At 43.6% G+C, this 26,677-nt stretch overlaps 1 protein-coding gene across 1 annotated transcript in view; it reads left to right on the forward strand.

Moving 5' to 3' along the window:
- LOC126471015 (tachykinin-like peptides receptor 86C) overlaps positions 1-26,677 on the forward strand; it is a 130,662-nt gene that overhangs the window by 59,435 nt on the left and 44,550 nt on the right. The window contains exon 2 of the mRNA XM_050099075.1: positions 21,148-21,361. Within this exon, the coding sequence (XP_049955032.1) occupies positions 21,148-21,361 (214 nt within the window). The remainder of the gene's footprint in view (positions 1-21,147; positions 21,362-26,677) is intronic.

Here is a 26,677-nt window from a genome sequence, read left to right on the forward strand (position 1 = left end):
TCAAGTGTGTCCTGCCGATCCAATATGTCCATCACTTGTTGAAGGAGGGATTGACTAGTTTCAAAATCTGTTCCCTTATACGAACATCAGAAACGTTCTGTGCAATTGCATCACGTACCATAGTATCTCAATAAGGGAGTCCACATTGACACTCAAAAGCACAATCCCTAGTAAGGTTCAGATGGTTCAAATGGCTCTGAGAACTATGGGACTTAACATCTGTGATCATCAGTCCCCTGGAACTTAGAACTACTTAAACCTAACTAAGCTAAGGACATCACACACATCCATGCCCGAGGCAGGATTCGAACCTGCGACTGCAGCAGTCGTGCTGTTCTGGACTGAGCGCCTAGAACCGCTAGACCACCGCGGCCGGCCCCTAGTAAGGCCTTCCAAGGTTGCAACCCACTCCCGATTAGTCTGACCTGCCGTACATATTGTACGAAAGAAGGTATACCGTTTCGCAACTACATTGACTGATTCTTTGAAATATGCATCTAATGCAGACAAAAGTTCTTCGTAGGACAGAGTTGCTACGTTGCGTCGGGGAAATAATTTGACTATCACACGGTACGTGTTCATCCCGACTGATGATAAAAAAGGCTGCCGCTCGTTACCTTGAATTCTGTAGGCGCCGAGATGGAATCCAAATTGGCGTGACCACTCCGTCCAGCTTTCCAGTGCAGCATCAAAAGGTCGAAAAGTTGGTGCAACAGCGTGTTGTGGCTGCGTTAGCGGTAGAGCGGCGGCTGCCGCATCGTTTTGCATTGCACGTTGACCCTGGACGAGCTGTCCAAGGGCATCCAGTAATGCCTGTGTCTGCTGATTCTGTAAGTGATAAAATTCGGACAGTACATCTGGAGATTGTGGCGAAGCAATTACACAAGTAAATCAGGGCAATATCGATAAGAACGCGGTTTTGCCTCGTCGCCAATGTTGTGGTTGGCAGGAGACCCAACACCGTGTTACTAGAGGAGGCCGAATTGCACGCGTTTTAGCTCACGCAGGCTGGCGTGAGGTCTGGAACAGGACAAGGAAATTAGAATTTAGAAAAACGGACGTAGCTGGTGGAATACTTAACTTTAATCCATTAATGATGAACGTCGCTCTTGACAGTACATGATTCACAATATCAATAGTAACTGAATATGGCGCCTTGCTAGGCCGTAGCAAATGACGTAGCTGAAGGCTATGATAACTATCGTCTCGGCAAATGAGAGCGTATTTTGTCAGTGAACCATCGCTAGCAAAGTCGGTTTTACAACTGGGGCGAGTGCTAGGAAGTCTCTCTAGATCTGCCGTGTGGCGGCGTTCGGTCTGCAATCACTGATAGTGGCGACACGCGGGTCCGACGTATACTAACGGACCACGGCCGATTTAACGGCTACCACCTAGCAAGTGTGGTGCCTAGCGGTGACACCACACAACTGCGTGTGATCATCTACCTGTCCTTCTCCCGATCTCATACCATCTACCAAACGAGACCAAATTCTCTCGTAATCCTCCACGCTGGCAAATTGTGAGCTATTCCAGGGCCAGCTGCACTTCATACTATGCCCAAATCAAAATCACATACTCCAACCTTCAAAATCCTGACTCTGCAACACACCATTTAAATGCAATTAACAATCTTATTTCAATCTGAAATATCTGCTATAACCTCCTAATTCTCCCTCTACGTGTTTCTGCTCTCCTCCTAGGATGCCGTCGTCTCTACAGAGAATTCCTTCTTACTCGTAAACGAAACAAGCTGAATATCTTTTGTTCTTTCCAACTCTATATTACTGTTCTTTTCTTTTAAGCCATATACCCTTTCCTAAGGAACCTAACTGCATACAACCTTAGTATACGTACAGTCAGGTTCTTCAGAAAAGGATAAATACCCTGGATGTATGGTATTAAAGATAAAAACGGAAATTTAGTTTTTGAAAGAACAAAAAAAATGGAAATTTGAAAGGAATGCTTTGACTAGCTTTTAAATTCCGAAGACGGGGAAGTGCAGAAATGGAGGAACAACATAAATATCCGAACTTAGAGTCCTTAGTTGCACAGCTCAGCCGGCCGAAGTGGCCGTGCGGTTAAAGGCGCTGCAGTCTGGAACCGCAAGACCGCTACGGTCGCAGGTTCGAATCCTGCCTCGGGCATGGATGTTTGTGATGTCCTTAGGTTAGTTAGGTTTAACTAGTTCTAAGTTCTAGGGGACTAATGACCTCAGCAGTTGAGTCCCATAGTGCTCAGAGCCATTTGAACCATTTGCACAGCTGACAATAAAAGAGATAGTAGGCCCAATTAACATACAAAAAATAGGGAACCTCCAGGGAAATATGGAATAACAGCTGAAGTACTTAAAAATGGAGGGGAGACAATTCTAAAACAAATACACAAACTCGTGACCAACGAAGAAAGAATGCCATCTGAGTACACAGAAGCGATGACAGCATCTATCCATAAAAATGGCAAGAAACAGAAACATAGAAATTATAGAGACATCTCCTTAATTAGCACAGCCTATAAATTGTTCTCCAAGATTCTCCAGACCAAAGTTAGAACCATATTAAGAGAAGTAACAGATGAGAAACAAGCGGGATTTGTGAAGAATCGATGCATCACTCAGCAGATATTTATACTAAAAGAAGCTATATCAAAATACTGGGAATACAATGAAACAATGGCGATATTAGTTTATTTTAAGAAAGCCTATGATAGCAAAAAGAGAGAAAAGTTGTGGGAGAAAATGCAGAAGTTTTCAATACCAAAGATAAATTACAAATCTTGTAAATGTTACACTGGAAGACTCTAAACGCTACGGTCGCAGGTTCGAATCCTGCCTCGGGCATGGATGTGTGTGAGGTCCTTAGGTTAGTTAGGTTTAAGTAGTTCTAAGTTCTAGGGGACTGATGACCTCAGAAGTTAAGTCCCATAGTGCTCAGAGCCATTTTAACCATTTTTGAAGACTCTAAAGGAATATTGAAAATGGATGGAGAATATTCCATGCCTTTTGACGTAAAACCATGAGTCAGGTAAGGAAGTGGAATACTACCACTCCTGTTCATCATAATAGTAAAAGAAGCGCTGGATGCAGCAAGCGAAACAGAAAAGGAAATCAACATAGGAATAAAAGTGAATGTGCTGGCCGTTGCAGACCATGTAGCATTTTTCGCCGAAAATCTAGACGACCTGAAAATATTGTGAAGAAGCAAAGGAGGCTGGATTACAGGTAAATGAGAGAAAACAAAATTCATGGGAGTAGAAAGAAATTACAAGACAGAAAGGAGGGATACTACACAGATCGATAACCACGCTTTTTTTAGGAAGCAGAAGTGTTTAAATATCTGTGGGTTGTAATAAAGAACAGAAATGATGAGAAACAAGAAATAGAAGCGAGGACCAAAGCAGCATCCCGAGCCTCCTATTAACTCAACAAATTAGTCATCTAAAATTTTTTCAAGAGTAACCAAAATAAGGTTATATAAAACTATAATCAGACCAGTATTACTATATGGACGAGAAATATGGAGAATAGATAGGCATACAGAAAGAAAGGAAAAGATTTTTGAAAATAAAGTACTGCAGAAGATATCTGGACCAATTTGTGAGAGAAGGGAATAGAGAAGCAGAAAGAACGGAGAGCTCAGGGAGATATACGATGAACCAGATGTGTTGCGGAAGCCAAGGTAAGGAGACGGAAGTGGACCGGTCATATCTGTAAAAGAGAGGAAGAATCAAGATTGAAAGAAGTTTCAGGGAAGAAACCAGAAAGACTAAATCCTTTAGGCAGACTGAAAATAAAATGAGGATACCATGTGGTCAAGGATCTTCATATACCTGGAACAAGGTGTCAAGAACAGAACCTTGTATAGGAGGCTACTTGGCGAGGCCAAAACCAATTGTGGTTTATGGGCTCAAGAAAATGAGTATTGCTTTCTGGACTGCGCTTCAAGTTACAAACCTACACATACCCTGTTAACTACGGCCTCCTCTTAGCATCTTTCCCGTACCACTGTCCTACATATGTTACCGTAGAATAACTATTTCTTCTCCTGCAGGCGTGCGTCAAGGGTCTCTCCTGTTCCCATACCCTCCTTTACATCCTGCACGTCGTAGACATTCCCAATCCCCCCCTCCCCCCCCCTTCCCGTCGACTTAGCTCCTGCAATATATTGACGATAGCGCCTACCTAGATAGCCACCACGCCTTACAACTTTCCGATGCCTCCCACCAGAGCCACAAGAAACTCCTGGTCGAGTGGTGTAATACTAGGGAACTTAAAATTAATCCACAGAAAAGCCAACAAACCATCTTTAGTCGCAACACTCGGCGATTTCGTCATCCAGATTTTCACCTATGAATCTACAACCAACCCATCGCACCATCTAACACAGTACCATTTACAGAAAACTAGTAAGGAATGTGCATTTCCTTATTATCCAACACAGAGATCGAAATCGACGAAGGCTACTAACAGGCTTCACCTTCTACCACTATCCTCACCGATAAGTCTCTCATCTTCTCCATACGAACTTATGCCAACATTGCCCGGAACTCTGGCTCCGTTAAATTTTACAAATCCCTTGAAATCCTGGAAAGACGTGCATTCCGCACTCGCCTTCTGCGTCCAAGTATCTTCCCCATCTCGCATCCTATATCGACTTATCCACCTTCCACAGTTTAGCATCCAGTACATTAATCGCAAAACCAATTCCCAGCACCCATTATCCTATCCACTAACTATTAATCCAGGTACACCTCTAATATTTATGGCTAAACTTCCTGGTGGAAAGTGTAAAGTCGTTCAGCATGGCTTAAATCCCATTATTGGATAGCCTATTGCATCGTGATCACGAGTTAAGGCGTGGGTGCTCACGTGAGAACCTCTCATTGTTTGATCGTAGCATGGCCTTGTATAGTAGCATTGTCTTTCCTGGCCTCTAATTGGCCAAAAGTAAAAGGGGAGGTTTCACTACATCTCGACAACAGTTTGATGGCGTCAGTCGCCGATAGCAGTCTTTAGTGAGGGAGAAACACTTCGTGGTCTGAGAAGAAGTGTGTTTACCGTCCAGGAAATTTATTTTATAAGGGGCGTTCAAAAAGAAACGAGCCGGAGGCATAATTACAGAAACCAGTACCTATATGTTTAAAGCATTGACCCTGGCTGTTGAGACACTTGTCCCACTGTGACACAAGGCGGTGAATGGCTGTCTCATAAAATTCCCGGGGCTGCGATGTTAACCAGTTCCGCACGTACAGCTGGAGGTCGTCGTCCGAGGTGAATCGTTTGCCCCTCAGAGCCTTTCTAAGGGGACCAAAAATGGCGTAATCACAGGGACAACAGTGAGTGGCCAGAGTTACTCGCAATCCTTGACCACTCTTCACCAAGCGATTAAATCAAAACGACCGAGCAATCTCACCCGTGGGGTCATTCTGCTCCACGACAATGCAAAGCCTCATACGGCCAACACAGTCACGGCACTCGTGCAGAAATTCAAATGGGAGGTTTTGGGCCACCCTCCGTACGGTCTGGACATCTCTTCCTGTGATTACTCCATTTTTGGTCCCCTTAAAAAGGCTCTAAGGGGTAAACGAATCACCTCGCAGGACGCCGTCCAGCTGTACGTGCGGAACTGGTTAACATCGCAGTCCCGAGAATTTTATGAGACAGCCATTCACCGCCTTGTGTCACAGTGGGACAAGTGTCTCAACAGCCAAAGTAAATACTTCTAACATACAGGTACTGGTTTCTGTAATTATGACTCTGGCTCGTTTCTTTTTGAACGTCCCTTATAATACGACGTTATTCAAGTTTAATTATATTTCTGAGAGTTCGTGGCTTGAATTCAGACGATAAGGTCAAATGAGGAAGTAATACTGTATATGTGAATACGTAGCATTGTGCAATGGAGGGTATGCCAGTGTACAATAATTCACTATAATTAGTTTGGCGGTGTGTAGCAGGAAATAATTGTGACTGTATCAGCAATGTGTTACGTATTGCAGCGAACATTGCGACGTGGAATAAATTCCTGGCATTCTTTCAAAAGTTTCATACCCATTATTGGAAAGTAGACCTGCACATTCCTACAAGAGATCCATAGAGCTAAACCATCAACGAAACCACGACTGTGCTAGATCTTATGAGGGAGGAACAATACAACTTTAGAAGAAAGTGAGCAAATCGAACTTTGGCAGCATATGCTTGACATGTACATATACGCCTCCAACTCGCATTGGATCTGTTAGGGTGTTACAACTAGCCACACACTCGCATTTTTGACATATGGCACCTTGCTGCGCCACTCCATCCAAATCCAGCATTTCAAACGTTTTAAAACTTACATAAATTGTCACCAATGTATGCATTGAAAACCATAACTTATTTTCAACAGGTTTTATATATTTCAAAACTTCTGTTAAATATATATAACACTTACTGCCCTACTGCAAATGGTGTCTGTATTGCTAAATAGTCTTCCAGAGACAATTGAGCCCTCCATTGAAGACTAACTCCATCCCATCTTTGAACGTTCAAGATCGCCCTAACGAGAGACAGAGATTTTCAAAATATCCCTCCTGGAGTTCAGATAATTGCTGCGAGAAAGGTGCCATCTGTTGTGGACCTGAAACTCAGTTGAAGCCAGGTAAAAAGTTGCCAACGTCACGTGTTACTGTATACACCGAATAACAGCGAGTCTTCCAACAACAATTTACATCCGCAACGCGCTCCAACATTATCAGATACCTGCACCAGCACTGACCAACATAAAGTCCGCAATCGTCGTCATGGAGAAGGAGCTGTTACGTTTCCATTAGCACATAGATCACTGGAGGACGTATTACTGAGGAAGACTCAAGTAACCTGCTCAAGACTAGAGTGAAGCGCGTAATAGCTGGAGACAACATACAGTGGATCTCGCAGACGACCTCATTTGGTGGCTGTACACCACTACGCGCAGTGGAATAAGTAAAGGCTTGAGCTTGTGCTCCAGAGGAATCTTACTGTCCATACCACAAGATGTGCGCCCGCTGCACTGGACACCAGCATAATTTTAAAAAAATCTCTGTATTTGTTTCAGCTAATATTATCCACGCGCTTTCTTCTGGTCAGTTGTAGCTGATCCCTATATCAAGGTCGGTGGCGCACGTCTGTGCGGTGGCGCACGTCTGTGTCAGCTTCTGCATGGAATGTGCTGTTGGTGTCTATGATTGTGCTTATGGTTGTTAGCTGTTGTATGTAGCTGATATGTTCGCACTCGTGTTTTCCTCTTAGTACTGAGAAATATGTAGGTTGGCTGCCTCTTTGGGTGTGGTGTTCATGTAAGATTTTGAACAGTTTGTGGGGCGGCGGGTGGAAAATTTTCTATTGTATTGTAGCCGTTCTCAACACAGGCTCTCTAACTACAATGTTGGCAACCAGAAAGTGATTAGAAAAAACGTGATGCCTGTAATTAAAATTCACTGTGCCCACTCTGATTGAGAAATAAAGTTATTGATCATTGAAGTTCATTATGCTGAGGATTTAGGATGATGTCTGGGATTCATAGAAATTGCGGTTTACTATAAAAATTTTCACTATATTCTGAAAACGATAAAGCGTAAAGATTCAGACTAATGTTTACCCAAGCAATGCTACTATCAGCTATTGTACTATCAGAGCTGTTCAGAGTCTATTGCGTGGATCCTATTATCCCTAGATAACGAAACTGTTCAATAATCGTTATCGATGTTAATGTTCAAAGTGAATGGTCGCCAAAATTTGATGTTAATACTCATCAAATGCCACGTTAGTAATGGCAGAAGGTCTGTCCTCCGGCGACACCCGAAATTTACTAAGTAATTAATTGCTTCATTCTCTGAAGGCCAATGAAGCTCTCAGTTTAACTGTGATATCAGTACACAGGTAAGTATCTGTAATAATATTCTGATGTGGCTAGGTTAAATACTTTTGGCGAGTGAATTATTTTTGTTGCACTGCACGCAATAGATGAGCTCTGAACTTGCCCTTTGGAGAGACGCTTCAGCTATAGTTTTATAGCTACCTTTTGGAAACTTCTCACATCTTTGTTATTATAGCGTATCTCCATTCTACCTAAATCTAAACATCCTAGCTTTATCTAATCACTTACTTAATCTATCTTGCTTCCATACTTTCAGGACACAAAAACAGAAAATCATGAATTTCAACCAAAATATTACTTTGTGAGATCCAGCATGCTGTTTTCATTGAATTATAACTAGAAAGGAATCCGAATATAAATTTTGAAGTTTCTAGCTTCTTCCTGTTGCGCCTACGATTTTTACGTAAAACGTCCAAATTTTGAAAACTGAAACTTAACACATTATTATTTTAGCATCACTCCTGACATGCTATTAACTTTTCAGATCATTTACTTTACTTTTAAGGTATTGCGCAACATTCGTGACGTCATAGCTAGTTAGATTGGGTTAGGCTGGCACACAATGGAAAGCATATGAATTCTACACTCCTGGAAATTGAAATAAGAACACCGTGAATTCATTGTCCCAGGAAGGGGAAACTTTATTGACACATTCCTGGGGTCAGGTACATCACATGATCACACGGACAGAACCACAGGCACATAGACACAGGCAACAGAGCATGCACAATGTCGGCACTAGTACAGTGTATATCCACCTTTCGCAGCAATGCAGGCTGCTATTCTCCCATGGAGACGATCGTAGAGATGCTGGATGTAGTCCTGTGGAACGGCTTGCCATGCCATTTCCACCTGGCGCCTCAGTTGGACCAGCGTTCGTGCTGGACGTGCAGACGGCGTGAGACGACGCTTCATCCAGTCCCAAACATGCTCAATGGGGGACAGATCCGGAGATCTTGCTGGCCAGGGTAGTTGACGTACACCTTCTAGAGCACGTTGGGTGGCACGGGATACATGCGGACGTGCATTGTCCTGTTGCAACAGCAAGTTCCCTTGCCGGTCTAGGAATGGTAGAACGATGGGTTCGATGACGGTTTGGATGTACCGTGCACTATTCAGTGTCCCCTCGACGATCACCAGTGGTGTACGGCCAGTGTAGGAGATCGCTCCCCACACCATGATGCCGGGTGTTGACCCTGTGTGCCTCGGTCGTATGCAGTCCTGATTGTGGCGCTCACCTGCACGGCGCCAAACACGCATACGACCATCATTGGCACCAAGGCAGAAGCGACTCTCATCGCTGAAGACGACACGTCTCCATTCGTCCCTCCATTCACGCCTGTCGCGACACCACTGGAGGCGGGCTGCACGATGTTGGGGCGTGAGCGGAAGACGGCCTAACGGTGTGCGGGACCGTAGCCCAGCTTCATGGAGACGGTTGCGAATGGTCCTCGCCGATACCCCAGGAGCAACAGTGTCCCTAATTTGCTGGGAAGTGGCGGTGCGGTCCCCTACGGCACTGCGTAGGATCCTACGGTCTTGGCGTGCATCCGTGCGTTGCTGCGGTCCGGTCCCAGGTCGACGGGCACGTGCACCTTCCGCCGACCACTGGCGACAACATCGATGTACTGTGGAGACCTCACGCCCCACGTGTTGAGCAATTCGGCGGTACGTCCACCCGGCCTCCCGCATGGCCACTATACGCCCTCGCTCAAAGTCCGTCAACTGCACATACGGTTCACGTCCACGCTGTCGCGGCATGCTACCAGTGTTAAAGACTGCGATGGAGCTCCGTATGCCACGGCAAACTGGCTGACACTGACGGCGGCGGTGCACAAATGCTGTGCAGCTAGCGCCATTAGACGGCCAACACCGCGGTTCCTGGTGTGTCCGCTGTGCCGTGCGTGTGATCATTGCTTGTACAGCCCTCTCGCAGTGTCCGGAGCAAGTATGGTGGGTCTGACACACCGGTGTCAATGTGTTCTTTTTTCCATTTCCAGGAGTGTATATGGCGTGAGTAGGCTGCTTACCTACAAGTTGTAGCGTGTTTATTATTAGCACTAACTGCTGTTAGTGTAGCATTGTCAGTTGGTTTATTATTCTGAAGTTGTCTTTCAAGAATTTTACAGTCTCATATACACATTCACAATCTTTGGTCTCAAAAGTAAGTGTTAGTACTGTAACTGGCTGTGAGACAACTCATGTTCATATGACTTATAGTTTCAGCTACAGTCTTTGTTATTATGTACTTATGTAATTCTGGGTAAGAAGTGTTAACACATGTATGATCAAGTGGTATGAGAGAGCATATTTAAAGGTAGCATTTGGTCAAATAAGAATACATTGTATATACTCATATTTTCCTTGACAAGTCATGGCTTTGGATCTTCCTTTTTTGTGTTTATCTGAAGATGAGGAAGGTCCATTCGGCATGTTTTTTTGCAGTTCTTATCAGGTTTCCTAATTGTTAATGTTTACACAAGCATAACACTGAAAGTGTGCTTCAGTTATTTTCTTCGTCTAAGGCGAACTGTTCATGAAATTCACAGTACATTTCATAAGTTACGTATGTTTGTGCGTCGTTTGATTGTGCTCATAGCTTTAGTAACCGTGGTTTGTTGATATTAGATTTAGTTTTATCATGCAGCAACAACTACTGAACTTCAGAATCGTTTTGTAATCACAAGTGGTGTTACATTAAATGCTTTGTATCTTGTTGGTCTTAACAGACAGTAGAAATGCAATGACGATTCTGACACAAATTTGAACTCTGGGGCACCTACATTCAGAGGCAATAACCTTTGACATTTGTCTCCGACCTAGACATGTGCACATATGACGTCATCAATGATATTGAACGCATGACATCATCAAGATGGAAGAGGGAAATTTGAAAACTGGCGGGGAATTTAAAAATTATAGATATCGGGATATCGGCGACTGATAGTTTTCAAAAATTGTATATTCTTCAAGCAATCACAACACACACACACACACACACACACACACACACACACACACACACACACACACACACACACACACACACACACACACTGCCTGTACGTTTCTCTACATGCCTCAACTTGACTAAGGAAAGCACACATGTATTTTTGTCGAGTCAGTAATATATGGGAGACTGCGGAAACATTAACTCATGGAGAAAGTACTTTTGCTTGTTGTGACAAGTCTCACATCCAGAAACGTAATATGACACACATGTCACATTGCAAAGCATGCATGGACACTACAGCTTAAAGTGCAGTTGTCGACAAGGAAGAACAATGTTATTACCAAGTAAAAACTCACCTGCTTTCAAAATCAGCCAAACATTATAGTGACTTCTCTAATTAATTATTTTCCACATCTCTGATGCTATTCAACTATCACAACGTTCCTTCCATGTCTAAAAATCTGTAAAAATACCTCAGAAAGGCAAAAAATGTGCAATGTTTACGACAGATTTGCGCCAAAAACTTGAATGTGAATTCTAATGTTAGTACACGAAGGCTATTTTTATTTCTAAACACATGTGGCCTTCTAAACAGGGAGGTGGACATCTTATGGAATATGAGAATGAATATAAAACATGCTCGCCATAAAATGATAGAAACCATCATATGCTTACATGATATAATTAACGAATTAGTAAACGAAGATGAGCTTTACTTTAAACACTATTACGAAAAACTTCAAGAAAGCGAAATAAAATCAAGTGCTGCTTTAAGCTGCTGTAGCTTGTCGTCACCAGCAAGCGGTGGCGTTCATATTTCGATCACCGCATGGAGCTTGGTTTGAAACACAAAAGAGCCACATATTAATTATTTTCCACATCTACACTCCTGGAAATTGAAATAAGAACACCGTGAATTCATTGTCCCAGGAAGGGGAAACTTTATTGACACATTCCTGGGGTCAGATACATCACATGATCACACTGACAGAACCACAGGCACATAGACACAGGCAACAGAGCATGCACAATGTCGGCACTAGTACAGTGTATATCCACCTTTCGCAGCAATGCAGGCTGCTATTCTCCCATGGAGACGATCGTAGAGATGCTTGATGTAGTCCTGTGGAATGGCTTGCCATGCCATTTCCACCTGGCGCCTCAGTTGGACCAGCGTTCGTGCTGGACGTGCAGACGGCGTGAGACGACGCTTCATCCAGTCCCAAACATGCTCAATGGGGGACAGATCCGGAGATCTTGCTGGCCAGGGTAGTTGACTTACACCTTCTAGAGCACGTTGGGTGGCACGGGATACATGCGGACGTTCATTGTCCTGTTGGAACAGCAAGTTCCCTTGCCGGTCTAGGAATGGTAGAACGATGGGTTCGATGACGGTTTGGATGTACCGTGCACTATTCAGTGTCCCCTCGACGATCACCAGTGGTGTACGGCCAGTGTAGGAGATCGCTCCCCACACCATGATGCCGGGTGCTGGCCCTGTGTGCCTCGGTCGTATGCAGTCCTGATTGTGGCGCTCACCTGCACGGCGCCAAACACACATACGACCATCATTGGCACCAAGGCAGAAGCGACTCTCATCGCTGAAGACGACACGTCTCCATTCGTCCCTCCATTCACGCCTGTCGCGACACCACTGGAGGCGGGCTGCACGATGTTGGGGCGTGAGCGGAAGACGGCCTAACGGTGTGCGGGACCGTAGCCCAGCTTCATGGAGACGGTTGCGAATGGTCCTCGCCGATACCCCAGGAGCAACAGTGTCCCTAATTTGCTGGGAAGTGGCGGTGCGGTCCCCTACGGCACTGCGTAGGATCCTACGGTCTTGGCGTGCATCCGTGCGTCGCTGCGGTCCGGTCCCAGGTCGACGGGCACGTGCACCTTCCGCCGACCACTGGCGACAACATCGATGTACTGTGGAGACCTCACGCCCCACGTGTTGAGCAATTCGGAGGTACGTCCACCCGGCCTCCCGCATGCCCACTATACGCCCTCGCTCAAAGTCCGTCAACTGCACATACGGTTCACGTCCACGCTGTCGCGGCGTGCTACCAGTGTTAAAGACTGCGATGGAGCTCCGTATGCCACGGCAAACTGGCTGACACTGACGGCGGCGGTGCACAAATGCTGCGCAGCTAGCGCCATTCGACGGCCAACACCGCGGTTCCTGGTGTGTCCGCTGTGCCGTGCGTGTGATCATTGCTTGTACAGCCCTCTCGCAGTGTCCGGAGCAAGTATGGTGGGTCTGACACACCGGTGTCAATGTGTTCTTTTTTCCATTTCCAGGAGTGTATAATGCTTTTCAAGTGTCACAATGTTCTTTCCATAGCTAAAATATCAGATAAAAATACGTCAGCAACGCAAAAAATGCAATGGGGACATCAGGTATCGCTGTGTAATTCTCACATACCATATATCTGTCCAGTTAGAGCCTAAAATATGATTGTGAATTCAAAAGTAAGTACTCCAGTGCTATTTCCATACCTAAATAACACGTGTGGTGTGGAATCATGTGCAACCGAATAATTGGTCAATTTTTCTTCAGCGAGTCAACAATTACTACAGATGTTTACCTCGACCTTCTGACGGAATATGTAGCACCACAACTGATTGACTTACAACCAACTATCATTTTCCAGCAAGATGGTGCACCACCTCGTTGTGGACTGCATGTTCGTCGGTTCATCAGTGAAACATTTCCAGGCAGATTGATTGGAAGGGATGGGCCAATTCCTTGGCCACCGCGTTCGCCAGATATCACTCCCTTGGACTTTTTTATGGGGGTATGTAAAAGATATCGTCTATCAAACACAGATACGGGACATTGCTGACTTGAAGCAAAGAATTCGTAATGCCATTGCCACCACTGATGACGCTAAGCTACAGCGAAAATGGCAAGAAATCGAGTACCGTCTTGATGTGCTTGGTGCAACTAATGGTGCCCATATAGAGGTCTATTAAACACTGTCAAAAAGACTTTTCTAAACACTGATTACAGTAAAAGAAATGATGATAAATATATCAACAACTGCCGTTTTAATAAAATTTTGAAGTTGTAAAGGGACTTTATGGACACCCTGTATGGTTCATTGATAGTAACCGGGCCAAATATCTCACGAAAAAAGCATCAAACGAAAAAACTACAAAGAACGAAACTCGTATAGCTTGAAGGGGGAAGCCAGATGGCGCCACGGTTGGCCCGCTAGATGGCGCTGCCATAGGTCAAACGGATATCAACTGCGTTTTTTAAAATAGGAACCCCCATTTTTATTACATATTTGCGTAGTACGTAAAGAAATATGGATGTTTTAGTTGGGCCACTTTTTTCGCTTTGAGATAGATGGCGCTGTAATAGTCACAAACGTATGAGTACGTGGTATCACATAACATTCCGCCAGTGCGGACGGTATTTGCTTCGTGATACATTACCCGTGTTAAAATGGACCGTTAACAATTGCGGAAAAGGTCGATATCGTGTTGATTTATGGCTATTGTGATCAAAATGCCCAACGGGCGTGGTGGCCGGGGTGGCCGAGCGGTTCTAGGCGCTACAGTCTGGAACCGCGAGACCGCTACGGTCGCAGGTTCGAATCCTGCCTCGGGCATGGATGTATGTGATGTCCTTAGGTTAGTTAGGTTTAAGTAGTTCTAAGTTCTAGGGGACTGATGACCTCAGCAGTTAAATCCCATAGTGCTCAGAGCCATTTGAACCAAGCCCAACGGGCGTGTGCTATGTACGCTGCTCGGTATCCTGGACGACATCATCGAAGTGTCCGGACCGTTCGCCGGATAGTTACGTTATTTAAGGAAACAGGAAGTGTTCAGCCACATGTGAAACGTCAACCACGACCTGCAACAAATGATGATGCCCAAGTAGGTGTTTCAGCTGCTGTCGCGGCTAATCCGTACATCAGTAGCAGACAAATTGCGCGAGAATCGGGAATCTCAAAAACGTCGGTGTTGAGAATGCTACATCAACATCGATTGCACCCGTACCATATTTCTGTGCACGAGGAATTGCATGGCGACGACTTTGAACGTCGTGTACAGTTCTGCCACTGGGTACAAGAGAAATGCAAAAGTTGCCAGAGACATTCTAGATGCGACATTTTCAAATAGGTGGATGGGGCGGGGAGGTTCCGTGCTATGGCCAGCACGGTCCCCCGACTTGACGCCATTAGACTTCTTTCTCTGGGGCGCAGTGAGAGACAGAGAGTATCAAGATCCCCCAACGACAGTAGAGGATATGGAACATCGTATTAATGCGGCGTGTACGGGAATATCTGTAGAAACTCTACAATCTGTGCAACACTCTCGCGTTACCCGTCTGCAAACGTGTACTGATGCAAACGGAGGGCACTACGGACATATATTGACGTGACACAGTTTCATTGGTCAAGATGGGGATGCATTTTCTATGCTGGATGTAATGCACAACAATACAGTTTCTGTGGGCGACAGGACGCTAGTAAATATGTTAAGCAAAGTGAATTCGAGTATGTTATCTCTAATTGTAACTCTAGTTGTCATTTCGCTCGAATAAACATACATTTACAATTTGAAAAACGTAACTTCACGTTGGACGTGTTACTTGTTTACTTTTGTGGATTGTGCACAGCTTCCCATTGTGTGAGCCCCTGACACACGCAGCATGAGGTGCACGCTTGAGTCACAAGACGTGCGCTAGCTGTGCGCTTTATTTATTTCAAGCGTCAATTTCGCTTCGCAATTTCTCGGGATGTAATTGACGTATTGCGATGCAACCAGCGCCATTATTTTTGTGATTTTTCGTGCTATTGATTGCGTACGAAATAATAGGGGGTGTCCAAATAAAAATACGCAAGTTTGTGTTGAAAATAGTATTTGTTTAAGTTTTAAAATTTCGGATAGTATATGGTTTCCTAAGCCCCTGCCGTACGTTCATACTGGCGAAAACCGTTTTTGAATATCTATTGTTGTTCCAGAGATATTTGAGGTGGCAGAGTTAGGTGAGACACCTTATATATAGGGTGAGTCACTAATTATCGCCACGTAGAATAACTCCGAAAGTATGACAGTAGCTGAAAAGTTTGCCGAAGTGATAAGGAATACCACTCAGTCCATGATAAGAAGATTGTAGCACTGCACCAATAACAATGGTCATCACTTCGAACAACTTCTGTACATGGACGTTCATGCCATCTTTGTGACCTTCGTTGACCTTCAAAAAGCTTACTGTTAAACATCATTGGATTCGTTTCCATAGCCGCTATCAGAAAATGAGTACCAGACTATAGCATCCCATTTAAAAAAAAACAAAGTTAACCTTAATATCTCTGACGCGACCACACCTTGCAACAAAAAAACAAGGTCGTTGTCCCATGAAAGTTTTGTACCACAAATTTTTCAGCTCCTATCATACTTTCGGAGTTATTCTTGGCGACAATAATTGGTGACTCACCCTATATATATATATATATATATATATATATGTGTGTGTGTGTGTGTGTGTGTGTGTGTGCCTGCGCGTATGTGGTTTCAAATCGTGTGTTTATATTAGACATTTGCATTATTTAATAGTTAGTTATAGTAAATACAGTTTATAAACTTTTAGGAGGCCCTTGGCTCCATAGTTACGACTGGTAAGTATTGCAACCAAAGTTGTTATTGTACATAACATTACGTAAGTGACAGCCATTTGCAATAAAAGCAATAAATGCCAATCAGTATCATCGATGGAGTGTATAACGTGATGCATTATCTTTGTCCCTCGCAAAATGGTGCTTGAGAACAATCCAGATGTGGAAATATTTAGTATGAGGGTGTACTGTGTCTCAGATCAAGTGCACACCTCGTTAATTACACACTTCCAGTAATTCAGACTGCGTATGTTTTTGTGTGCCTGCCTGCTTAGCGTAGGATACCTCTAACCCCTCCATCCCCCCCCCCCCCCCTATTCAGGCAACACCCTTGGTGGCACCCACTTATCTTTACTGAGAATTTTCAAAATGTACCTACCTACCCATTGACAGCACTCCGATACTAGATGGCTGAGTGCAGGCACCTAGAACTACTTCACAGGATGTATCTTTACAGGTACACTTTTTTAAAATTCTCAATAAATGTGGGCAGGTGCCACCGATGGTCTTTGCAGATATGGGGTGTCGTAGGAGAACCTTTTGCAGCTTTATTCATGCATGTGTCAATGTCGTATTCCCGAACCCCCCCCCCCCCCCCCTCTACCCCTGATCAAAGCGTAGGAGGGCTGAAAAAGCATAAGCACACTTTGCTGCTTTGTGTCACGTTCAAATTTCGTCGAATGGCTGGGAATGGTCCCTAGTGACTCTAAAGTATATACAACAGCAAAAATTGCAATCGACTGTGCTCCAAAGGGGTGCCAGCATATTCAATGGGGTTGCAGCCCCACATTGTCCTCAGAGAAGGGTTGAAGCGTCAGAGAATATCAGTAGTGTCAAAGGTTTTCGAGAGCGTCGTCCTGTTGCTCCTCACACTACGAACTGTCGTTTTCTACCGCGAAATGTCTGGGAATTAGCGCCCCAAGGAAAGAGGTAGTTTGATTGACGCCCTTTATGCCACTCTTTGAGGCCTTTTCTGGTCAATTCTGAGTGGCGGTGTGTCTGAAATGTTTTCTTCGGCCATCCGTTGGAAAAACGCATGATTCCAACGCTGTGCATCGCGGTTCTGACCTCCATCGCAGAATCGTCAAGAGAAGGGGTGAAATGTGGATTAGAGGTGGTGTGACGATATTTTCTTCAAGTGACACGTCCACGGTGGCGTTTGGCAGAATTTTGGTGAAATTTGGTGCCAATGTGACATCATTAACGCACTTTACACGTCACTTGAGCTTCTGAGCTCTGGCGTTTTTGTTTCGCATGTGTCGACACCTTGCTGTTTGAAGCATCGCCGAGTCCGAGGGTGAGGACGCAGGGGACCACGCCTTTGCACCGTTACTAAGGAGTGTTGTAGGCACCTTCGAGGCAAATTTTAAACCTATACGTTGCAATGAGAGATAATTACCGGGGTTCGAAAAACTGATGCTTTACTTGTGCTACGCAGCTTACATGAAGACAATGGTAAGCGAAAAATGAATGTTCCGCTCGGTAGATCAACGCGGCACTATCATTTACAGTAAAAATCCAGGAAGTGGATAAAAGAAGAGTGCTCCTTCAAAATACTAGCATTTCTCCCCTTTATTGGCAATATTTCATTCAAGATAGCCATCTCAGTCTAAAGCTATGTTTCTTCTACCATCTAAGACGGGAACTCTTCTAGGATCAATGAAGGACGATTTGTTATTCCGGAACGTTGGAATTCAAAAAATATCTTGCCGATGATCTATGACTTCTACAGACCAGACCACGTGCACTGTGGGAGAACAACCTACAGAACACCAACGCTTCACTCGCCTTTCGTAACTAACCAATTGCTGAACACTGTGTCTCCAACATGAATTCAATGTAGTATAATAAAACAATAATTTAGGTCATAGTAATACCTTTTCCTGACTCAATCAAGAAAGAAACTATGAATACATGCAAGGTGGAAAAGCTAATGAACCGTTGTAGCGGGTACCAACTGCATAATGCGTGGAGCCCCTTCATTACTACGATTTGGTGTGAAGACGATAGAATATGCAGATGACGACGGCGAGAGGCAATCTTGAGGACAGCTAGGTTGCACAGTTATTCCAGCAACGACAGCATTGACCGCTGAGTGATGTGGTCAGTCTGTCAATGCATGCGCGGAATGTTTCTTTTTCCTTTATTGTTATTTCATCCCCCTCGCCCCAAGGTGGGGGGGAGTGGAAGCATGCACTGAATGCACAAAGCACGCTTTTAAATTTCGGGACGGGGAAAGTCTACGTCTCCTCCAAAATACTAGAGCTCCTTGCTTCTGTTTATGCCTGCTCCTAGCCACCCATTTCCTGTACCAGTTAATAAAATTTCCACAGCTCCTCCAACATTCAGAACACCTACATCTAAATCTACATTTACGTTTACATAGGTACTCCACATGCCACCGTACAGTGCGTGGAGGTGGTGGTAGTGTTTAACGTCCCATCGACAACGAGGTCATTAGAGACGGAGCGCAAGCTCGGGTTAGGGAAGGAGTGGGAAGGAAAGCGGCCGTGCCCTTTCAAAGGAACCATCCCGGCATTTGCATAAAACGATTTAGGGAAATCACGGAAAACCTAAATTAGGATGGCCGGAGACGGGATTGAACCGTCGTCCTCCCGAATGGGAGTCCTGTGTGCTAACCACTGCGCCACCTCGCTCGGTGCGTGGAGGAAGGTACGCCTCCTACATCTCATGTAAATTTGAGTACCAACACTCAACACTCTCTCCCCACCTTTGAGAACCCTTGCCTATTAATATGCTCCATCTGGCCTCCATCTCCTTGCCCTCTATATCCTTTCCCAGAGTGATATGAATCACGTTCCTCTCCTAGACCACGAACTCATCGCCGAGATTTACCCTTCCATGCAACAAACAGTAAACTACCATCCCAAATAAGACTCCAGCCAACCTACTAATTGACCAGTTGGCATCCTCCTCCTATCCAAACACCTTGCATCTCAACTATCAATTCCCTCTCACAGAGACATTCCTCCTTTTCCGTACAATATCGTACCCAATACCTATCATATCCCAAACCCAACCTGTAGTTACCAGGAGGCCAAATCACATCATTCTCTTATGATTTAGGATCTTGATCACATAACCGCCATCTTTTTATATGCATCATCAACTGTATTTTAACCTAAATAATTAACTTATTTTAATCTGGAATGTTTTATAAAATTAGTCTGAAGAGCGGTGACATGGACGCTGCCAATCTGCCCCAATCAATAAGGGGGAGGAGGGAATGCAAATATTTTTCAAATAAAGAAAGTCTTTGTCAGCCTTCAATAGCTCACCTGAGTATGACTAGCAGGTGTGCAGTCGAAATATCCTACGGTGAAGATAACAACAACCAGCTGCAAGGCCGCAACCTGTTTCAATGCCGGCCGGTGTGGCCGTGCGGTTCTAGGCGCTTCAGTCTGGAACCGCGTGACCGCTACGGTCGCAGGTTCGAATCCTGCCTCGGGCATGGATGTGTGTGATGTCTTTAGGTTAGTTAGGTTTAAGTAGTTCTAAGTTCTATGGGACTGATGACCATAGATGTTAAGTCCCATAGTGCTCAGAGCCATTTGAACCAACCTGTTTCAATAGTGACTGTAAGTTTGTGAGCAGGCGATGATGATACCATGAGCGAAAAAACGGTATTGGTCGGTGCTGGTGGTAGAGGCCCTAGTGCTCCTGGCTATTAGCCAGTAAGACCACTCAGCTGCGCCGCAGACGGCGCCAGTGGTAAAACTGAGTATTATTCGCTTCCATAGCAGTATCAATAATTGTATCGTTCATATCGACATATTATGGGGATACTAAAAACCGGACACTACATCCTCATGCCAGCCGGGGTGGTCGAGCGGTTCTAGGCGCTACAGTCTGGAACCGCGCTACCGCTACGGTCGCAGGTTCGAATTCTGCCTCGGGAATGGATGTGTGATGTCCTTCGGTTAGTTAGGTTTAAGTAGTTTTAAGTTCTAGGCGACTGATGACCTCAGAAGTTAAGTCCCATAGTGCTCAGAGCCATTTGAGCCATTTTTGAGTGCTCAGGGCCATTTGAACCATTTACATCCTCAAGCCTAGGCCACAGTCACCCACACGAAACAGAAATGCTTAAGGATACTGCTTTGTGAGACTATGTCAACAACTAATTTTTTTAAATAGTAAAGATTTTCCGCATTAAATTATACATCATACTGAGTCTTTTACCTTTTTTAAGGTCATAAAATAGAATTTAAAAATAGCGTCGGATTACACACGACCTCTTGCAGTGTAAGACAAGAATCCCATTTCGCAATGGAATGTTATCAAATTTATATATATAAAGAAACTGTTTCTAAAATACTAGATTTACTCTATTGAGGGAAATATCTTCTATTTACAATGTTTAATGGCCTACTCATGTTACAAAAATAGAGACAAGTTTAAGTGCCTCAAAACATTGTGCTAAACTTTGAACTTCTCCATCTGTCCTATCACGTTTTGCTGAGTTCACCTCACGATTATGAATGGGTCCTTTTGCAGACACAAGACTTCCTCATCAGTGCTTTGTGAAGTTATCCACAAAAGGGCACGATTAAACAGAAAATGCCTTGTTTGAAAAATGCTAAAAGCCATCTAGAAATATCAGTTGTCGTAGCTTTTACAGTCGCTTAGATACTTGTCTGTGTGTTGACAGCACACCGGCGCATGCGCACGGTAACCAACTACTTCCTGGTGAATCTAAGCGTGGCCGACCTGCTGATGGCGCTGCTCAACTGCGCCTTCAACTTCGCCTTCATGCTCAACTCTGACTGGCCGTTCGGGGTCGTCTACTGCTCGGTCAACAACTTCGTTGCCAACGTGACCGTCTCCTCCAGCGCCTTCACGCTCGCTGCCATATCTCTCGACAGGTGAACACATTTCCTGGTTACTGCTATTCTAACTATTAAGAGGGCTTGGAGAGGTTTCGTAAACATACAGTCCACCAAACAAAAACTGTTCGCACGGAAAATGGCTAAGTCCCATGCCGCTCATTCTCGGCGTTTTTCTGTTTTGTCTGTATGCTTAAATTTGTTTACAGAAGTAGCAGACGTAATGGAAATGCAGATGCAGCAGAAAAACTCATTAAGATGAAACTGAATGCGAGAGAATAAATGTTTAACGATGAGCTCATAAACTGAGGTCGCGAAGTAAATTTACAAATATGTTGGTAGAAACAAGTTCAGCTATACGCTTCCCGGGTCCGAATAAATTCTGTCTGACAATATTTATTAAAATTCGGTTGGACGTGTATAAATGATCAGAAAGAAGTAATCAGGTACCAAAATGTACCGTCTTTCAATTGACAGGACAAGCGTAGAAAATTGTAATCCAACGGAAATGATGGTTCGCTTCTCCATAACTTCCAATGAAAACAGAACTCAATAATTTCGGTCGTCTGCGGGTATGAAGTAGCGACACAATCCACCACGTTTCGTCTTACTACAGTGAGTTAACTGGAGAATACGAATGTTTCAGATTTGACATTATTTTTAATTTACCCACGAGATACTATCGTTGCTGAAAGTGATTTTAAATATACAGGATGATTCAAAATACTTATTACGCGCTTCGACGGGGTGTAGTTGGCTCTTAGTAGATGAAGTTTAGATACAGAACCCATGTCCGGAAATGTACCGTTTGTATGTAAAATCATTTTGAGGATCGGATCACTTCAAAATCTCCCCCTTCACGGTACAAACACACAGGAGACAATGAGCTCTGATCTGTGTGTTGTAGGAGGACCTCGAATGCTGCCACGCATCTACCATACAACTAGTAATTTTTATTCTACATAGAAATACCTCCACATTTCAAATATTGGTCAGGTTATAATACATATATGAAACAACATGTGGTAATTTTATGCAATCACAGAAAATGAAAAAGGTCCATAGGAAATATCGTTACAATAAGAAGGGGACAAGTACAGTGCTAAAAGTGTGTTACATGTGGTCCTGCCGCCACTACCAGTGTATCTTGTGTTACCACTCGTGCAAGCTGTACGCAGCTGAAGGTACCTAATCTTATCAAAACATGCGAACAGCTTTGATTAGTCGAATGTACGTTTCGAATTAAGAGAGGGTGAAAAGCTGAAACAAACGTTCATTCCGCAGTGGGAAGCACACCAATTATAAACAGAAATAGAGACTGTATCTTGTGTTGTGAAACACTATATACAAAGACAGATTACTCACTCATGTTCTGTCATGTCCTTCAACCTTTTATGCAATCTATTTTTTTTTTTTTCAATTTGCACCAGAGTATTTTGCCCAGTGGCATTTGTATAACTTATGAACACCTTCTTCAATGCTATCTACAGTTTTTTTTACAATTTTCATGATTTTATAAAATACTCATTTTTCGAGATTATAAATAAATGTATAATAATTGCCATAGTGGATTATTTAAATGATATGCACAATTAAAGAACTGACAGCCTACTATGATCTCAGTAACTAATACTTAACATTCATTATATGTACCAGGCTTGTGTTTAGATGTTACAAACAATACCCCAATCACTGTGAATTCATACAGGTAAGAAATGAGGGTTGCTATGATTTTGCATACATAGTTTTGGCTACACTTGAAGATCATCAGACTATCCACTTTTTAGCGATGAAGGAGGGACGTTCGGAAGGTGTAAGGAATTTAAGCCCACATCATACAACATTATCAGCACTGGTGGTACCTATATTTAATGTCTAAGTAAGCAACACTAGTGTTGGAATGGGACATGACTAATTGGAACGTCCATATTTAAGCGAACACAGCACCATGGAGTGCCCTCACACTCATAGAGCATGCAATGCGGGACTGTGCCCATGAGTTATCCGGAAGACCAGACTTTTCGTGTGCGCCGGCACCAGCAGTGTGTAGTGCACGCAAAATGGCATGGCCAATAGATGCACAGTCGGCAGGGGAAGCGTGGAGGGAGCGGCAGTGGTGGGCGGCGCTCAGAGCGCTGTAGGGGAAACGCTGAGCGCTGGAGGGGAGGTACTGCTCTAAACTGAAGCATACACCCACATTTTTTGTAAATATCGTGTGGGCCGCTCCACACTCACACGTGCATGGTGACCATTCAAAAAGATCTACTGTCGCTTCTGCTTTCGTTAGTAACTAAATAGAACTCTGCTGAAAATGCAGCGATTTATTTTCGTCTGGCTTGTTAACCAGTTATAACTCTCAGAGAAGCGTCATGAGTGGCGAATTTTGAGTAAAACCTACATATTTATCGGGTTGCCATTTCAAAATTTACTTCTTTTGCAAAAACTCAGCGGAGTTTACACTGTCTCACCTTACTAACATACTGTGCAAAACAATTGCAAGAGAGTTCTGAAATAGTGGTTTATTAAGTGAGGAACTAAGGAAAAAAGCAAAGTCAGTAGCGTATGAAGAAGCACATCCTCGGTACATAAAAACGTGTACTGGATTCACATATGTTGTTCCAAAACCCATAGCCTTTCTCCTTTCACCAGCTATCAATGGCCCTTAAAAATTACGTTCTTTCACCGCAAAAGTCTGTAGTTATTGGAATAACATGATAGATAATGGAGTTTTACATAATAACGACATGATAAAATACTCTCTAGTTTGCAAGCTATCGTTTGCCAAAATCTCATTTCGATATCTCAAACGGATTATGAGATATGAGGAACATTGTGGATATTTCACTCTGGTTTTTTCGCTGGCGCGGCGTGATCGCAAAGGAGTGTGCTACATCCGATCAGTTTCCTGGAGCTTGGTGAGAGATAGATACTCATACCCACGTCTAAAGAAAAATTCAATATGTTAACAAAATTTCATATGCAACAATATATTATGTAATATGCACCAAACGCAAATAATATCGACATCTATTTTTCATTGCACACTTATTTGGATATCGCGCAGTGTCTTAGTTTCACGTAATTATCTCAATAACTATGACCATTAACGAAATGATGGGCATATCGTCATGAACCTGACATATAAAGCTATAAGTGAAGCAAAAAAGAATTTTCCTTAGGTAATAGTTTCTGTAAAATCATTTGAGAAAGATTGCATGGTGCGCCCCTCGGTTCTGTCATCGCTGACTGGCCGAAAGGTGGAAAACACTTAACGGCCTTCTCTTCCGAACAAGCGATTGAGCTTGCCCAGCGCTTTGGACGAAAACTGGTCACTATGAATCTGCCACCGTATCCTGCACGAGCTGTAGGAGACTTCCTGCGTCGCCTGCCGTTGTGGTCGAACAGAGCAGCTTCCTATACTACTAACTGATGCCGATAACATGAGATTACTTGACCTCGGGTCATGCCTTCTGCCTCCACCTATGGCGGGAGCATTATTGACGTGCATCGTCCTACTAACTGCCAGTTTAACTACGAAATTTGTTCGAGTATAGAGCACGTGCTCTTACCGACGTGTAATTTATATTTTGCATATGATACCTGATCAAAACTGTCTGAACAGCTACTAATAATTCGCCAACTATCTTAGGGACCGGAAATACAGCATATCGCTCGTACCAGTCGCTATGTGCCTTTTCTCAGGTGTTTCAACAGATATCTACAGTTCCGTTTTTGCAATTTCTAGGTGTAGTCAGCACAGAGAAATACTTCTCATAACGTCTTTAATGCAACGCCCTTTGTCGATGGAAAGAGTCTGTTTGTTTCCTAAAAAAATAGTGATTTTAGGTCGGAACTTTAAGTAGTCATTCGATAGAGGGATCACGAATTAGTCCAGTTCTCTATTCCTTTAATCGACATGTGTTAACAGGAACATTTAAAAAAGGAGAAGAGCCAGTACTCCAACATAGCAAAGCCTTTAGCTCACACCAGATGCCTACTCATAGGTATTTTACGATAGCTAATGTTTCCAGAGATAGTGTAATTGTACAGCAGTCTATGTTTAGATCTATTTATGTGCGATAGGTACACTTATTTACGTTCTGGTCAACTGCCAGTTCCTGATCCTCCACAACTTGCGACTTCCTTCTCATAAACAACTGCGAACATCCAGCTCTACATCCACACAAATACCCTGCAAGCCGCTATACAGTTCATGGTGGCGAGTACATCGTAGCAGTATTATCAGTTTTCCTTCCTATACCACTCTAATGTAGTTATCGATGAAAAGAAGTGATTGCTTCTTAAATCTCTTACGATATTCTTGTGATCGATATGTGAGATATATGACGGTAATGGTATCAGAGTCTTAGTTGAATGCAGTTTCTTTAATTTTACCCAATAGCGTTTCACGGGAAATACACTGTCTTTTTTCGAGCGGGGTATGCCAATGTAATACAATCCTATCAGTGTCATACAGCTTCCGACACTAACTACCCACTGGATCAGTTACACTGATGTCGCTACTTCGCACATCAGCCATAATGAAAAACTACTGTAAGAGTATGGAAAGATGTACAGATTAACCACAGCATTTTCATTTTTCCACATGTTCTATTCAAGTGTGGAATGAGCCTGATACCGTATTCTGGCCAGAGCGCATGGACAGCGCGCATGAATGTAGTGGTGGTTAGTTTAGAATCAAACCTATTACTTCTATATCTTTCCGAATAGCAGTGTTAGAGCGTCTAGGTGATATGAGGATGGGATTTGCAGCATTTTGCCTGCAACACATAGGACAATATCATAGTTATTCGAACATCCAAAGCTTTTTGCATACAATGCTAGTGTCTATACCGAGAAGAATGGTTTATAACACTTGCACACCAACTTACAATGTGTGATAGAGAGCACATGTGACGTTTAACCCATGCCCATGCTCCGTTCATGTGGAAAGAATGATTGTATGTATAAAAACCCTGTATTAGCCCCATTTCCTCGTTGTTGGAAGAAGCAGTATATTACCCGCAATAATCACATTCTGTCCAATATTTCCAACAGTATGACGCTCCGTGATGCACAATACCTCTCTTGTAGCGACCGACCCTGGAGTCTGTTTAGCATCTCGCTACACTATACGACTGCATGCATGCTGCTCTTCATTGGATTTGTAATTGACACTTTATTAGCGTTTCTTTTGTGTGCAGTCTCAAGCACATTGGTTATATATCGAAGCGTAACACTATCTTCTTTTTTCATCAGAGCACTTTAGCAAACATCCTCCCAACCTCTAAATGCATACTATGATATTGTGGACACGTTACATAACTTAGCCAGAAATACTGCTTGTTAGAATAA

Source organism: Schistocerca serialis, chromosome 3 (genome assembly GCF_023864345.2).
Source record: "Schistocerca serialis cubense isolate TAMUIC-IGC-003099 chromosome 3, iqSchSeri2.2, whole genome shotgun sequence".
Lineage (NCBI taxonomy): Eukaryota > Metazoa > Arthropoda > Insecta > Orthoptera > Acrididae > Schistocerca > Schistocerca serialis.